This window comes from Cherax quadricarinatus, chromosome 80, assembly GCF_038502225.1.
Source record: "Cherax quadricarinatus isolate ZL_2023a chromosome 80, ASM3850222v1, whole genome shotgun sequence".
Taxonomy (NCBI): domain Eukaryota; kingdom Metazoa; phylum Arthropoda; class Malacostraca; order Decapoda; family Parastacidae; genus Cherax; species Cherax quadricarinatus.
The window spans coordinates 9,376,415-9,393,810 of NC_091371.1; the positions used below are offsets into that span (position 1 = coordinate 9,376,415).

The window sequence follows — 17,396 nt, forward strand, 5'->3', positions numbered from 1 at the left end:
ACTTCAAAATCTCTTTTGTCTACACATTCTATCCACAGTTTCTTCCAAGCAGAGTTCAAGGTCCTCTTAGTCACTTCCTCCCAAGCCTTACCTGTAATGTTTACACAATTGAGGATGCTTAAATGATCTCTCCAAAACTCTCTTAGAGTCAATTGAGTTTCTGAGGTCACTACAAAGCACCTTTCAAGCATATCTTTTGTGTACAGTTTCTTGAAGTTGGAAATGACCTGTTGGTCCATGGGCTGCAGGAGAGGAGTGGTATTAGAAGGCAAAAACTTGACCTTAATGAAGCTCATTTCCGCAGAAAGTCGCTCTGCCACGTCTGAAGGATGACCAGGAGCATTGTCTAATACCAGGAGGCCCATCAAGGAAGGTTCCTTGATGTTGGTGAGGGGCTCTTGATTTAGGGAATTGGATCTGTGCTCCAGTTCCCCGAATTAAGCCTGAATGCCTTCCACATCCCCCCCAGGCGCTGTATAATCCTCCGGGTTTAGCGCTTCCCCCTTGATTATAATAATAATAATAATACCAGGAGGCACTTAAGGCCTAATTTCTTTTCAATAAGGTAATTTTTCACAGTGGGGGCAAGTGCATGGTGTAACCAGTCATAGAAAGTCCCTAGTGACCCATGCCTTACTGTTTGCCCTCCACAGCACACACAGATTAGCCTTGAGGACATTGTTTTTCCTGAAAACACTGGGAGTTTCAGAGTGATACACCAATAAAGGCTTCACTTTGCAATCACCACTAGCATTGGCACACATCAACAGAGTAAGCCTGTCTTTCATAGGCTTATGTCCTGGGAGTGCCTTTTCCTCCTGAGTAATGTAGGTCCTGCTTGGCATTTTCTTCCAAAACAGGCCTGTTTCGTCACAATTAAACACTTGTTCAGGTTTCAGTCCTTCACTGTCTATGTACTCCTTGAATTCCTGCACATATTTTTTCAGCCGCTTTGTGGTCCGAACTGGCAGCCTCACTATGCCGTATCACACTATGTACGCCACTACGATTCTTAAATCTCTCAAACCAACCTTTGCTGGCCTTTAATTCACTTACATCATCACTAGTTGCAGGCATTTTTTCTAATTAAATCGTCATGCAATTTCCTAGCCTTTTCACATATGATCGCTTGAGAGATGCGATCTCCTGCTGTCTGTGTTTCGTTTATCCACACCAATAACAGTCTCTCAACATCTTCTATCACTTGCGATCTCTGTTTCGAAAACAAAGTTGCACCTTTGGCAAGAACAGCTTCCTTGATTGCCGTTTTCTTGGCCACAATAGTAGCGATGGTTGATTGGGGTTTTGTGTACAACCTGGCCAGCTCGGAGACATGCACTCCACTTTCATACTTAGCAATGATCTCTTTCTTCATATCCATAGTAATTCTCACTCTTTTTGCTGTAGGGTTGGCACTAGAAGCTTTCTTGGGGCCCATGGTGACTTATTTTGCAGGTGCAATCACTAAAAAGGCTGTGATAATATGAAATGTTCCGATTGTATGCTTGGAAGCAACCGCGGTGGATGGCTTGTAAACACTGGCACCCACAGAACAAGTGAGGTGGGCTCAGGCCGCACGTGAACGCGTCTTGAACGAATAACATTGAGCGAGTCTTTTAGCGCTAGCCGAGGCAAAATTTTTGCGTTAAAATGTATTGCTAGGCGGATTTAACGTTATGCGATGCGTTTGTTAGGCAAGGGTCCACTGTATATATATGCTTGTACATGTATGTGCAGTGTGACCTAAGTGTAAGAGGAAGTAGCAAGACATACCTGAAATCTTGCATGTTTATGAGACAGAAAAATGGACACCAGCAATCCTACCATCATGTAAAACAATTACAGGTTTTCGTTGTACACTCACTTGGCAGGACGGTAGTACCTCCCTGGGTGGTTGCTGTCTACCAACCTACTACCTATAGTACAAACATTAAATAAATGGCTGAAATCAAATAAAATTTCAACAAGTTACAGTACAATACTCATGAGCCTTACCCGAACAGCTTGTACCATTATCAGTGGGGATGACAAAAGCCTTTTTGATATTGCTCTTTCTTCCTCTCTTTCTTTGTCATCACTAAATTCCTCTTCTTCTTGGCCAATAAAGTAATATTTCTTAGCTATCTGCGTTAATGTAATATCTTCTATTTCTTCATTCATCGCTTTCTTCGTCTTTTTGCCTTTCTTACCTTTGTCTTTTTCTTCTCGCTCAGGAACCTCTTTGGCATTTTTTCTTTTTACATTAATTGAGCTTCCTGCTTCCCTGTTGATGTTTTTATTTCTGTTCATCTCTTTCAAGAAATTCTCAGGTGGTTTGAGGCCCATTTTTGCTCCGATTGTGTAGTAAAAGATTCTTCGAAGGACCACCTGAGCACCATCAACTAAATACTGAAAGAGGTGCATAGGTGAAGAGTTGAACAATGATAAGCTTACATGGGAATTTTAAAGTTCAGCTTGCTTTGATCTTGGATGACTATTAAAATATTTACAGTATAACATTAATCAGAAGTTAAGAACATAAGAAAGGAGGAACACAGCAACAGGCCTACTGGCCCATACTGAGCAGGTCCTTCTTCTCAAATCCAACCCACTAACAAAAAATATTTGCCCAACCCATTTTCAGTGCTACCCAAGCAATAAGCTTTGATAATAAAAGAAGTTTTCACTGATCTACTGATTTATGATTTCATTCCAAGAAAATAATAGAATAACCCAAGGCTCACAAAACTATATTTTGAGATTTATTCAGAAGACATAACTATGAACTATAAAACATGCTGCAACACTTGCCAATTTAATTAGAAAATTTAAAGAAATCCCTTAATCAGGTTTAATGACACAAAAAATAATAAACATGTATAGTAACATTAAAAATGGTGAAAAAGATGCCAATGCTAAAAAAGTCCTTTATTTGTATTGTGCAAAGTTTCACCCAACACTGAGATTTTTCAAGTACACAGCAGATAAGAGAGGCAGTGACTTCCATAGAGTCCTGGAATGATGTCTCATATGAAATGTCATGTTTTTAGGTGTGAGTAAAGTTACTAGTGTGTGGATTTGTGCACTGCAGTAAATAAGCTAAGGATGGGCCAGACAACAAAGAGCAGTGCACAAATTCACTCATGAATAACTTTATTCACATCTAAGACAATGGCATCTCACATGAAACATTCCTCCCAGGGGACTACTATAAGCCATTGCCTCTTCAATCTGTACAAAGCTTGAAGAAGGCCATTGATGGGTAAAACTCCTCTGAATTTAAGTCTTTTTTACTAGACTGTTGGTATATTGCCATTGCCTAAACCACCATTTTATATTCATACCTCTTTAATCTGTTGTGCTGTCCGATCATCATAAGTTACTATCAGACATTTTTCCAAGTTCTTACTCTCTTGAACTTCTTTTCGGATTTCATCTAAAACCTCAGACAAAGCTATCCACTTTGGGTTTACTTCCAAATCTGGTTCTTTGTTATAGAAAAAATAAACATTATTTTAGAATGTTTATATTAAATGCATAAAATCCTTACTAAATTATATAAAACTGAAAGAAATTCAGCAAACCATTTGAATTCCAAAAAAAAAAATTCTGCATTCAGTATAGTTGTTTTTAATTGATTCTGTTTTATGGCTATAATACAGAAATAGTTTTTAACTGTTTGAAACAAACATTACCTTGATTCTAATAACTTGGGAATGGGCAGGATTTGAACTTATGGCATGCCAGTCTTAAAATTACCTAGCCAGTCCTTTCAGCAAAGTGGTGAGAGCACTGCCCTGCTAGTTTTAGGACTAGCTTGCCATGGGCTTGAATACTACCTGTTCCCCGAGTTAAAATACAGTAGAATCCCCGTATCCACTGATTTGGTATCTGCAGTTTCAGTTATCCACGGTTTACTGTGGCCCAAAAATACCTGTTTAATTTTGCATAATAATGGCCCCAAAGTGCAAAAGTAGAGAAGCTGGCAGTTCTTCAAAGCCTAAAAGAAGCCATGAAGTGCTTCCCATCAGTGAAAAAGTGATAATTCTTCATTGATTGTGCATAATTTATCAATTAAACTTTATAATAAGTATGTATATATAAGGTCTGTTACTATCTGCAGTTTTGGTATCCAAGGCATGTCCTTGGAAAGTATCCCCCACAGATACAGGGGTCCTACTGTATTCTTACTACGATTTTGGCGAGTCACTAATTTTAAAGGCTTAATCAAGCAAAAATAATAACATGTTAATTTTGGATCACTGCTTCTATACTAGAGATCATTATATATAATATTTTATAAGGAATTAAAAAAATATTAATCTGCTCTCACCAATTACTTCACTTTTTGATTTTTCTGTAGCTTCAACTTCCATTTTTGCCTTTTTTGTTGGGCTGTTCATGTTTCCAAATACACGTAATTTAGCATTGATAAACAGAGAATCTGTAGAAGCAAGCAACATCCATCCTGAGCTCTGCATAGCTTTCTCTGTTGTCCTCAAGGAATTGACTAAGTTGTAGAAAGTGACACAATCATATTGTGTCAGGTATCTAATGAAACAAGAAATTAAGTCTACTTATTGCCATGATATGCTTGTTTTCTGTCAGGTATGTATCTACTATGATCAAAATCAGTGAAATATAAAGTCTTACACTTTTTAAAGCAAAACATAACAGCCTATTTTCCAAGTGGAAACATTAATTTTTTTTAACATGCTGGCCGTCTCTCACCGAAGCAGTGTGACCCAAAAAAGAAACACTTTCACCATCAATCACACTATCACTGTCTTGCCAGAGGCGTGCAGATACAACAGTTTAAATGCCCCTTTCAACAGCGAATATCCCAAACCCTTCTAGTGCCTGCATTTTAAGGGAGGGGTTTGAGATATTTGCTGTTTAGAGGGACATCTAAATTTTTGTTTGTGTGTGCTTCTGGCAAGACAGTGATAATGTGAATGATGGTGAAAGTGTTTCATTTTCAGGTCACCCTGTCTCAGTGGGAGATGGCCAACATGTTAAATGAAAAAAATAGTGAAATGAACCTGTGTTTACTTGACTAATAGAGTAGCAGCTAAATTTTTCCATGAATAGTTTTCTTTTATCTGACTAACATGGACAGTTAATGTACTACTTGCATGGAACATTTACATAATATTCAGATATTTAGGAGTGGACGTGTCAGCAGATGGGTCTACGAAAGATGAGGTGAAGCATAGAATTGACGAGGGAAAAAAGGCGAGTGGTGCACTGAGGAGTCTGTGGAGACAAAGAAGAAAAGAGGGGATGGTACGAGAGTATAGTTATACCAATGCTCTTATATGGGTGTGAAGCATGGGTGGTGAATGCTGCAACAAGGAGAAGGCTGGAGGCAGTGGAGATGTCGTGTCTGAGGGCAATGTGTGTGGTGTGAATATAATGCAGAGAATTCATGGTTTGGTAATTAGGAGAAGGTACAGGATTACCAAAACTACTATCCAGAGGGCTGAGGAGGGGTTGTTGAGGTGGTTCGGACATGTAGAGAGGTTGGAACAAAATAGCATGACTTTGAGAGTGTATAATTCTGTAGTGGAGGGAAGGTGGGGCAGGGGTCAGCCTAGGAAAGGTTGGAGGGAGGGGACAAAGGAGGTTTCATGTGCGAGGGACTTGGACTTCCCTCAAGCATACATAAGCATGTTAGATAGAAGCGAATGTAGACAAATGGTTTTTAGGACTTGACGTGCTGTTGGAGTGTGAGCAGGGTAATATTTATGAAGGGATTCAGGGAAACTGGCAGGCTGGACTTGAGTGCTGGATATGTAAAGTACAGTGCCTGCACTCTGAAGGAGGGGTGTTTATGTTGCAGTTTTACAACTGTAGTGTAAGCACGCCTTTAGCAAGACAGTGATGGAGCGAATGATGGTGAAAGTTTTTCTTTTTTGGGCCACCCTACCTTGGTGGGAAACGACCAATGTGTTAATAAAAAAAAATTAATAAATGAGATATGTATTTGAACTTTGTGAATGAAACTTTACTGAAAATATACTACATAAAACATGGTATATTTCTAGAGCATTATTGCTGTAAAGGACTATCACACACTCTTGTGAAATTAATTAATTTTTATAATGAAGCAGAATGGTATAGGCTATTTTGCTAGGAAAAATGACAATATGCACCAGTGTGTTACATGAATAAACACCTTACACTAAAATTGTTCGTAGAACTTTGAGGTCAGCGATAAGTTGTTTGGTGCGCACAGACAGCTGATGCCAGATGGGTTCCAGCTGTACTTTAAGCATTTTTTCGAAAGACTTTGATATGGCATTCTCTGGTGTGAATTCTTCTGTATCAATTGTGCTATTTGATCGTCGCAGTTCCTGAAAAAACAGATAATACTGTATATACTTGTTACCTAATCCAAACTACAGTTTATGAAAAAACATAAAAAAATAAATCACATAAAGTCCATATAATTCAAGTACACGGACCTATTTTTTTAACAATACTATTATTCCGAACACTCTTATCCTGTTCAATTTGGTTATTATTTACTGTATATCAATATGTTTATTCTATATGACTTTACTATTGTATTTAAACTTGGATAAACCCTGTAATTAAGTTTTCTTAGTCAATGCAAAATTATCATAGTTATTATAGGTACAATACATATTTAAAAAAAAAAGTATTTCAACTACATAAAATAATTTTTTAATGGGAAACATTCGCTATCAGAAGTGTGCTAACATCATAGTTCAGATAACTCTCCCAATTGCAGCATCCTCACCCCTCCTTCAGAGTGCAGGTACTGCACTTCCCACCTCCAGGACTCAAGTCTGGCTAGCTGGTTTCCCTGAATCCCTTCATAAATGTTGCTTTGCTAGTGCAACAATAGCACATCAAGTCACAAAAACCACTTGTCTACACTCTGATCGAATGTGTTTACACACGCTTATTGGTTGTTTAAGCCCCTAGCATTTAAAAACTTTGCCTCCTCCCTACAACCCTTCCTGAGATGACCCCTCCCCCATCCCCTTTTTTTCCCACCCCAGATTTATATATAATTTCAATCATCCTATTCTGCTATTTCCTCTCTAAATGCCCAGACCACTTGAAGAACTCATCTTATCTCTGCACTCATAAATTTCTGTATATTATTAATGTCCTATTTCTTCTTCTTTCAACGTACCAGCCATATCCCACTAAGGTGGGGTGGCTCAAAAGGAAAAACGAATGTTTCTCCTTTTAAATTTAGTAATATATACAGGAGAAGGGGTTACTAGCCCCTTGCTCCTGGCATTTTAGTTGCCTCTTACAACACGCATGGCTTACGGAGGAAGAATTCTGTTCCACTCTCCCATGGAGATAAGAGGAAATAAACAAGAACTAGAAAGAAAATAGAAGAAAACCCAGAGGGGTGTGTATATACATGCTCGTACATGTATGTGTAGTGTGACCTAAGTATAAGAAGAAGTAGCAAGACGTACCTGAAATCTTGCATGTTTTTCTTTCTTTCAACAAACCGGCCGTATCCCACAGAGGTGGGGTGGCTCAAAAGGAAAAACGAAAGTTTCTCCTTTTACATTTAGCAATTTATACAGGAGAAGGGGTTACTAGCCCCTTGCTCCCGGCATTTTAGTCGCCTCTTACAACACGCATGGCTTACGGAGGAAGAATTCTGTTCCCCTTCCCCATGGAGATAAGAGGAAATAAACAAGAACAAGAACTAGAAAGAAAATAGCAGAAAACCCAGAGAGGTGTGTATATATATGCTTGTACATGTATGTGTAGTGTGACCTAAGTGTAAGTAGAAGTAGCAAGACGTACCTGAAATCTTGCATGTTTATGAGACAGAAAAAAAGACACCAGCAATCCTACCATCATGTAAAACAAATACAGGCTTTCGTTTTACACTCACTTGGCAGGACGGTAGTACCTCCCTGGGTGGTTGCTGTCTACCAACCTATTACCTACATGTTTTATTATTATTTTATTATGTTAATGACAAATTTCCTTGAAAGAACAATGAAGGCTGAGCATACCTGAACTGTAGCAGTAATGAGGTCAAGCAGTGACATCTGGATCTGCTTTACAGGTGTTGTCATCTGAAGGTGCAGCTCTACCACCTCAGGCTATTAATATACCAAACTGATTGATTCATATTTCATGTAATACAATCTCCCTCAACAGTCAAAAAATGACATCTGCAGGAGACAGTAATTGTGTATGTCTGCAGTCCAGTTAGTGTAAATTATTTTTTTAATAAGAAAATTAATTTTGGTCATTAAAATACTGAGTCAGTGTTGATTTTCTTTTAGTCATGAGGAAGCCCTAAATTAAAAGGGATCATAGAGTGCCTGGGAGGCATTCACGTTTGATCCTGGGAAGAGGAGATTAAAGTCTAATTTCCTCAATCAACTCCCCTTCACAGACATCAATATTGGGCTCTTTTTTTTTTCTTGAATTAAAAAATTAGTATGCCCAGAGATTTAGGGCAAAAGAATGTTTGAAATCATTTTTTGTCAGTTATCTGTGATATTCATGATGAACTTTTATACTGTACATTAAAATAAAAATAATTATACCATTTTATAGTTTAGTATAATTTACTCATTTTGCTTTTATATTAAGTCAGTATTTGCATAAGCCTACAATACTGCATTTAGTATAAAATTTTACAATTTAAATGAAATATTTAGTACAAAATGAGCTATTAAATTTTTAATTCAATTACTTATTCCAACTCCAAGTTTGTAAGGTTCTTAAATATTGTAAATAAGGAAACCTTTCAAATAAGCACTATTTATTTTAAATTTCTAGTATCCACATATGTACTTTATAAGATATTCACATGCATGTTTTTTTATTTTTTTCAACACAATGGTTATTTCCATCGAAGCACAGTGACCCAAAAAAGAAACACTTTCACTATCATTCAACACTTTCACCATCATTCTCTTTGCAGAGGCACCCAGATATGTCAGTTTAGATGTCGCTCCAAACAGTCAATATTCCAAACTAGCATGTATAACCACAAAAAATATATTAACTCAACAACTATCCCCCTCCAAGGTACGTTAACCCCCCTCCCCCCCAAAAAAGAAAAACATTCATCATCATTCATTCAGTCACTGTACTGTCAAGCCACAAGTGTGCAGACATCACAATTCAGATTACCCTCCGGCTGCAAGACTCCCACCCCTCCCTCAGAGTGCAGGCACAGCCCTTCCCACCTCCAGGACTCAAGTCTCGTTATCATTTATATGAACTGTATTTTGATGTGTAATCTTGAAGAAAGCTGAGAAAGTATCTGAACCAGCTTACCTTACATGCCTCCAGACAGGCATTAACATCCATATGGAAGCGTGGCCAAAGATATAATTTCTTGACAAAAAGGTTACGCATGACTCTCTCCACATGACAAAACCCAGCTGTGAATGACAGTGGGCTACTTGTCAGAGCTTTCACAAACCCTGTCTGAAAAAAATAATTTCAACTTAATATATATGCTGTCTTTTTCTACAAGAAATAAGCAGATATAAGTGCACTGGATATGTTATAACAGTGACTGAAACAATGAAAATTATGAAATACCCTGTGTATAATAAAAGATTTAATAAGCCATGAGAATAGAGAACAATATAGTGATCTAAGAAAGTAAGACACCAGAACAATAATGCTTCTACATACAGTAATTAATGGAGATTCCCCGGACAGCTAGGGCACTCTGTGCGACCAAGTTTTTCAGATAAGAACATGAAATAAGCCTTAAAGAAGTCTATTTTTCTATATAAAACAAGCTTATTTACAAATATACGGCACTTCCACTGCATTTGTAACACCCTCGAGGGGGAGGAGTTTTATTTTGAATTCAAAATGATCAAAGTCATACAACAAAAATAAAAGCCAATTATATGCAACTATATTTGCTTCATTTATACTGTATCATTAAAACAAATACAGTGGACCCCCGGTTATCGGCTGTAATCCGTTCCTGAAGGTTGGCCGATAACTGATATGGTCGATAACCGAATTAATGTTTCCCATAAGAATTAATGGAAATAAAATTAATTTGTTCCAAACAAAAATATTCACAAAAAAATAACTTTTTTTACAATTATGTAAGTATTACATACCTTTATTGAAGGCTAATGCTGGCTTCTGGAAGATAGGGAGGAGGAAAGAGGGAAGAGTTAGTGTTTGGAAGGGGAATCCCCCTCTATGAAGACTTTAGGTAGCAATGCCTTCTCTGGGGTTACTTCCCTTCTTTGTCTTTTAATGCCACTAGAACCAGCTTGAGAGTCACTAGACCCCTGTCTCACAAAATAACTGTCCAGAGTGCTCTGTTTCTGGCATCTCTTTAAGATTTCCCTGAAGTGGGACAGGGTTTTGTCACTAAACATGTTGCAGATATGGCTTGTTTCAGCTTTGTCAGAGTGGTGTTTCTCTACGAAAGCTTGCACCCTGGTCCACATTGCCTCACCATGCCTTACAACACTGTGTATGCCACAACACTTCTTGAATCTATCAAACCATCCTTTGCTGGCCCTAACTTCACAAACTGCAGCACTTGTTCCAGGCATTTTCTTTGCAAGATCCTCATGCAACTGCTTTGCCTTCTCACAAATGATCGACTCCACTACACTGTCTCCCACTAATTCTTTTTCCTTAATCCATAATAATAATAACTTTTCCATCTCTTCCATTATCAGTGTCCTTTGTTTAGTTAGCAAAGGTACTCCTTTTGCAACATTAGTGTCTTTGATTTATTCTTTCTTTACCAGGATGGATGTAATTGTCGATTTATTCTTGCTGTACATCCTGGCAAGTTCCATCACCTTCATACCACTCTCAAAATTACCACTTCACGCTTAAATTCTTTAAATTTCTTTACCACAGGAACTTTACTAGGAACTTTCTTTGGAGCCATGGTTACTTATTTCACAGTTGCAATGCAAGAAAAACCACTAAAAACAATGGCAAACAAGCGAAATATTTGGATGTATGAGCAGAAGCTTCCTCAGCCACCGAGTGACAAAGCCAAACTGAAGCGCAGGCTGCCCCAGCTGGCAGATGGATGCGTCCAAAACGGCTGATAACCGAGCGAACAGCCGATAACCAAGCGCCTAAAACCCTGCCGATAACCGAGTTGGGCGATTTCCAAACCGGTCAATAACCTGGGGTCCACTGTATGCTAAACATTTTAGACATAACCTTAATAGTGTATCTACAACATCTGAAAATTTCTCCAGATAAAATTATTGCTGAATGGAAATATATTTTCAGATATCAGTGTACACATTTCTGGATTTTTTAATTCTTTTCATAATTCTTTACAGCATCCCAGCTATTCAAAGCAAACAGGAAATGAGCTGGACAGTTGGCTCATTTGTTCAATTTGTCTTTATATCCTATTCTTTACCATCTAACCTATAATTGTGAAAATGACATTCCAACACAGGCATGCAAACTACCATTTTCGTAATACAGTACCTTATTCTTCTGCCGATACAATCTGAGGATGAATGCTTCTTGGCACGACTCCAGAATCTTGTGAGCCTTCCATACAATGAAACCTACGGAGGAAAATGGTCCATGATAAATTATATCCTACTGATTATACTTCCTGTCATCTGAAAGGTCACAACAAAGTAAATACTTACATAATAACTATGTAAGTATGATAATGATAATGTGAGTAGTCATGAAAGCACTTGGAATTTCTCTATTCTTTCAGAGTGGTTGTTTTGCATATTCTGAAATCACCTGTTTACTGTGATCTTATTGCATAATAACTAATATTGTGAGGTATGCCTCTTAGTGCAGGTATAATATATAGCATATTCAATATACTACAATGAATGCCTACTTTACTCAGTGACAGCTCTGGGAATCACTGCCAAAGTAGCTGCAATTTGCTCTTGGATGAATGACTGCTTTTTAATTTTTTTTTTTTAGACAAATACTTTTTACAAAATAGTTGATTTCTTTAAGAGTGCAGATCTCTGAAAAGCTATATGCTATAAGATTACTTATTTCTGTGGATCACTTCTTTAAGTGAGATTGATTTTGTGATCTGAATTTTGTTACTCTCATCTCACTGTGCAGTGGTGTATGATCCTTGCAGGTTTAGCCCATTTTTAAATATCAATAAATAATGTAATGACCTTTTCTAGGAACTTCTATGCCTCTAAATTTAGTACAAACTGACCCAATAATTACTGTAAGAAGGTTAATAACTCAGCTACACCAAAATAGTAATACAAAGAATAGATACACAATTTGTTAGTTGCATGATTCAATGAAAGAATAATTGCTGATGAAGATGTGGTAGTATGAGAGATTTGTTCTCACCGGTAATAAGCTCAACAGGAGCACGCTCCATCAACAGATCCATCACCATGATTCGTGATGTAACAAACAGCACTCCACCCTGATGGTAAATTTGTGACCTGCAAAAATGCATATATGTATCAAAGTGATAAAATCTATGGTCAAAGCAGGCTGATAGCTTATTAACACCAATCTCCTGGTGAAACCAAAGGATTCAGCATGAAAGACAGTTCCCAGCAGCTTAATCATTCAGATCTGTAAAAGCTGCCTGAGATCAAGAAGAATGAGAATGATGTCAAAGTCCAAATATTTGGTAATACATATTAAGGGTTTTACAATACGTACAAGTCACCAAAACTTGTAAAGGGTGGATGTCTATCTCAAATGTACACAGTGAAAACAAAAGATTTAATCTCTGATTTGGTGACTTCATGTTGCTATTTGATTAGACTTATTTTATGACTTTCACTGTGCTGAGATGTTACAAGCTATGACATAACTGCAATTTCCAATGATTATCACATGAAAATACAGACCACTTCAAAACACTTAAACTAGAATTTGCTACCCTGGATGATACTAATAAATGAAAAATCTTATGTGGACTCAGGGACTGAGTTTTATGGTACTTCCATAAGGGTAACAAGAATTAAGAACCAATTTTCTTTAAATATTTTGCCTGCTATAGTCTTACAGTAACTCTAATGATAAACTTTAAATAAGGTCTGTGTGATAATTTTGTAAATTTACATTTTTCTTTTAATTCTTGTGTTTTATGTGGTAAATCCATAACCCCAAAGTATTTTGGCATCTAATGAACATAAACCATGCAGATCAATGCCCAATATATATCCTGTAAAAGCATTTATCATATGTTTAACCCTTAAACTGTTCAAGCAGATCTACGTTCACATGCGTAGATCTACGTTTTTTTTTACATATTTTCAAATATAACAACAAAAAAAAATGCAGATCAAAGTTTTTTACACTTTTTCAAATGTAAAAAAAAAAAAAAAAGATGATCTACATATTTTAAGAAAAAGAGGATAAATAAGTTTTTTTACATACTTTCAAATGTAAACTAAAAGAGGAGGCAGTTAGGGTAAGATATAAACAGCTATTGGAGGATAGATGGGCTAATGAGAGCATGCAATGGGGTCGAAGAGGTATGGGGTAGGTTTAAAAATGTAGTGTTAGAGTGTTCAGCAGAAGTTTGTGGTTACAGGAAAGTGGGTGCAGGAGGGAAGAGGAGCGATTGGTGGAATGATGATGTAAAGAGAGTAGTAAGGGAGAAAAAGTTAGCATATGAGAAGTTTTTACAAAAACGTAGATCTACGTTTGGACAGTTTAAGGGTTAACAAAGCTGGGAAATAAAATATATATGTACTTGACTGTTCTTGCTACTCAAAGAAACATGGATTTCCTAAGATATTTTTAAAAAATGATGCATCCTTTAAGCATCAATGAATGATAAATAAAGTGATATCCTACTTTCCTATTTAAAACTTGAGTATATTACGTATGTCAAATTTTCTAGCAGAATACAGCTTAATCACCTGTCAATGATTCATATACTCCCCACATCATTCCCTCAAAAAATAATAACATTGCTAACCTTTCACTCACGGAGCAGTCAGCAGTAACACATCGTGGGAGTGGAACAATTCCTTTACCCTCAAGCTGGGATAACACATATTCCTCTTCTCGTGAAGTTGTACCAATTACAATGACTAAATTACCTGGGTCATTGTAAGTGATGATCAAACTTTCCAAAATTCTTTCAAGTCCCAGGCCTCTACAAGTAGAAAAAAAATGAATAATGTTTGCTATTACTGAATATTTATCAAGTGAACTTAAAATATGAATGTGAAAAAAAGTCTCTATTACAATTATTACTATTACCATTATTATCTATATATACAGTAATTATTTGTCATAAAACTCTGAAAATCTTATTTTAATAAGTTGAAAAATGCAGTATTGCACTAAATGAATATTATTTATCTTACTGTAAAACAAATTTTAGTACCTACTTGTGTAATGCTACTTTTACCAAATTAGTTACAGTAGTTATACATTTGAATTTATTGTATTTTAAATTTGATCTCATTATAATACAATCTGATACAATATAAGGCTCAGAAGAAAGTCATTAATTATAAAGATGCATTTTGAGCAAACTAATCATAAGATTTACATTACTATTTATATCCAGACCTAGTACAGTGGACCCTCGCTTAACGATCACCTCCCAATGCGACCAATTATGTAAGTGTATTTATGGAAATGCGTTTGTACGTGTATGTTTGGGGGTCTGAAATGGACTAATCTACTTCACAATATTCCTTATGGGAACAAATTCGGTCAGTACTGGCACCTGAACATATTTCTGGAATGAAAAAATATCGTTAACCAAGGGTCCACTGTACATATATAATTTAGGTCAGCATAGCTTGGGTAATTCATTACAATCATTTGTACAATAAGACGGAGATACGAGGGTTGAAGGTAAACACCTTGTTGGATGGTAACACTATATATTGTCAGACTGTGGATGAGAGGTGGGAACCCAGGCCTGCCCTGTTCGCCTGTCTATGTCTATCCGTCGAGTGAGGAAGAGGCAGCTCGTCACTCACTCACACTGCATCCCGTGATGTCATACAGTCACTCTGTCTACTAGGGATCTTCTATATAAAGCACATGGATGGTACTATAATACGCTATACAACATATATAAGGGGATCAGCAACTAAGCTGACAAATAAAGAAATGGTCATTTATATATAAATTACTGTACACGGAAATTACATCAGCTCATTGACCTGCATTTTATGGAGTGGTTGAACTGACGTGGTGAAATTGAAACATTAAAATTTAGACAGTCAATGAATATAACATTTGTGAGATTTTAATAGGTTCTATTTAACAATATTAGTAAAGATATTGGCAGATGGGGAACCTATATTATTTTCAAGTAGTGAGTTCCAAATTTTTGGGCTTTTTATCTGCATGAAGTTTCTGAACAGGTTGAGATGTACAGGTGGAATTTCACAGAGATACTTGTTCACTGTAATGTGTCCATTGCAGCTCTCCAAATAGAATTTAAGCTCTGGGTTCATATTTAAACTAAGTGTTGTGTGTGCTGTAGACATAGCTTGCATAGTAGAAAGTGAATATTGTTATTTTTTTTTTTTTTTTATTATCACACCGGCCGATTCCCACCAAGGCAGGGTGGCCCGAAAAAGAAAAACTTTCACCATCATTCACTCCATCACTGTCTTGCCAGAAGGGTGCTTTACACTACAGTTTTTAAACTGCAACATTAACACCCCTCCTTCAGAGTGCAAGCACTGTACTTCCCATCTCCAGGACTCAAGTCCGGCCTGCTGGTTTCCCTGAATCCCTTCATAAATATTACTTTGCTCACACTCCAACAGCACGTCAAGTATTAAAAACCATTTGTCTCTATTCACTCCTATCAAACACGCTCACGCATGCCTGCTGGAAGTCCAAGCCCCTCGCACACAAAACCTCCTTTACCCCCTCCCTCCAACCCTTCCTAGGCCGACCCCTACCCCGCCTTCCTTCCACTACAGACTGATACACTCTTGAAGTCATTCTGTTTCGCTCCATTCTCTCTACATGTCCGAACCACCTCAACAACCCTTCCTCAGCCCTCTGGACAACAGTTTTGGTAATCCCGCACCTCCTCCTAACTTCCAAACTACGAATTCTCTGCATTATATTCACACCACACATTGCCCTCAGACATGACATCTCCACTGCCTCCAGCCTTCTCCTCGCTGCAACATTCATCACCCACGCTTCACACCCATATAAGAGCGTTGGTAAAACTATACTCTCATACATTCCCCTCTTTGCCTCCAAGGACAAAGTTCTTTGTCTCCACAGACTCCTAAGTGCACCACTCACTCTTTTTCCCTCATCAATTCTATGATTCACCTCATCTTTCATAGACCCATCCGCTGACACGTCCACTCCCAAATATCTGAATACGTTCACCTCCTCCATACTCTCTCCCTCCAATCTGATATTCAATCTTTCATCACCTAATCTTTTTGTTATCCTCATAACCTTACTCTTTCCTGTATTCACCTTTAATTTTCTTCTTTTGCACACCCTACCAAATTCATCCACCAATCTCTGCAACTTCTCTTCAGAATCTCCCAAGAGCACAGTGTCATCAGCAAAGAGCAGCTGTGACAACTCCCACTTTGTGTGTGATTCTTTATCTTTTAACTCCACGCCTCTTGCCAAGACCCTCGCATTTACTTCTCTTACAACCCCATCTATAAATATATTAAACAACCACGGTGACATCACACATCCTTGTCTAAGGCCTACTTTTACTGGGAAAAAATTTCCCTCTTTCCTACATACTCTAACTTGAGCCTCACTATCCTCGTAAAAACTCTTCACTGCTTTCAGTAACCTACCTCCTACACCATACACTTGCAACATCTGCCACATTGCCCCCCTATCCACCCTGTCATACGCCTTTTCCAAATCCATAAATGCCACAAAGACCTCTTTAGCCTTATCTAAATACTGTTCACTTATATGTTTCACTGTAAACACCTGGTCCACACACCCCCTACCTTTCCTAAAGCCTCCTTGTTCATCTGCTATCCTATTCTCCGTCTTACTCTTAATTCTTTCAATTATAACTCTACCATACACTTTACCAGGTACACTCAACAGACTTATCCCCCTATAATTTTTGCACTCTCTTTTATCCCCTTTGCCTTTATACAAAGGAACTATGCATGCTCTCTGCCAATCCCTAGGTACCTTACCCTCTTCCATATATTTATTAAATAATTGCACCAACCACTCCAAAACTATATCCCCACCTGCTTTTAACATTTCTATCTTTATCCCATCAATCCCGGCTGCCTTACCCCCTTTCATTTTACCTACTGCCTCACGAACTTCCCCCACACTCACAACTGGCTCTTCCTCACTCCTACAAGATGTTATTCCTCCTTGCCCTATACACGAAATCACAGCTTCCCTATCTTCATCAACATTTAACAATTCCTCAAAATATTCCTTCCATCTTCCCAATACCTCTAACTCTCCAT

The 17,396-nt window shown here is 37.6% G+C and overlaps 1 protein-coding gene across 1 annotated transcript in view; it reads right to left on the reverse strand.

The window, feature by feature from the left end:
• The window catches only part of mei-9 (DNA repair endonuclease XPF mei-9), a 38,438-nt gene that overhangs the window by 18,442 nt on the left and 2,600 nt on the right, over window positions 1-17,396 (reverse strand). The window contains exons 3-11 of the mRNA XM_053796499.2: window positions 13,907-14,086; window positions 12,313-12,410; window positions 11,452-11,534; window positions 9,283-9,435; window positions 8,001-8,090; window positions 6,163-6,335; window positions 4,313-4,530; window positions 3,324-3,466; window positions 1,996-2,388 (exon numbers count right to left, since the gene is read on the reverse strand). Of these exons, the coding sequence (XP_053652474.1) occupies window positions 1,996-2,388; window positions 3,324-3,466; window positions 4,313-4,530; window positions 6,163-6,335; window positions 8,001-8,090; window positions 9,283-9,435; window positions 11,452-11,534; window positions 12,313-12,410; window positions 13,907-14,086 (1,531 nt within the window). The remainder of the gene's footprint in view (window positions 1-1,995; window positions 2,389-3,323; window positions 3,467-4,312; window positions 4,531-6,162; window positions 6,336-8,000; window positions 8,091-9,282; window positions 9,436-11,451; window positions 11,535-12,312; window positions 12,411-13,906; window positions 14,087-17,396) is intronic.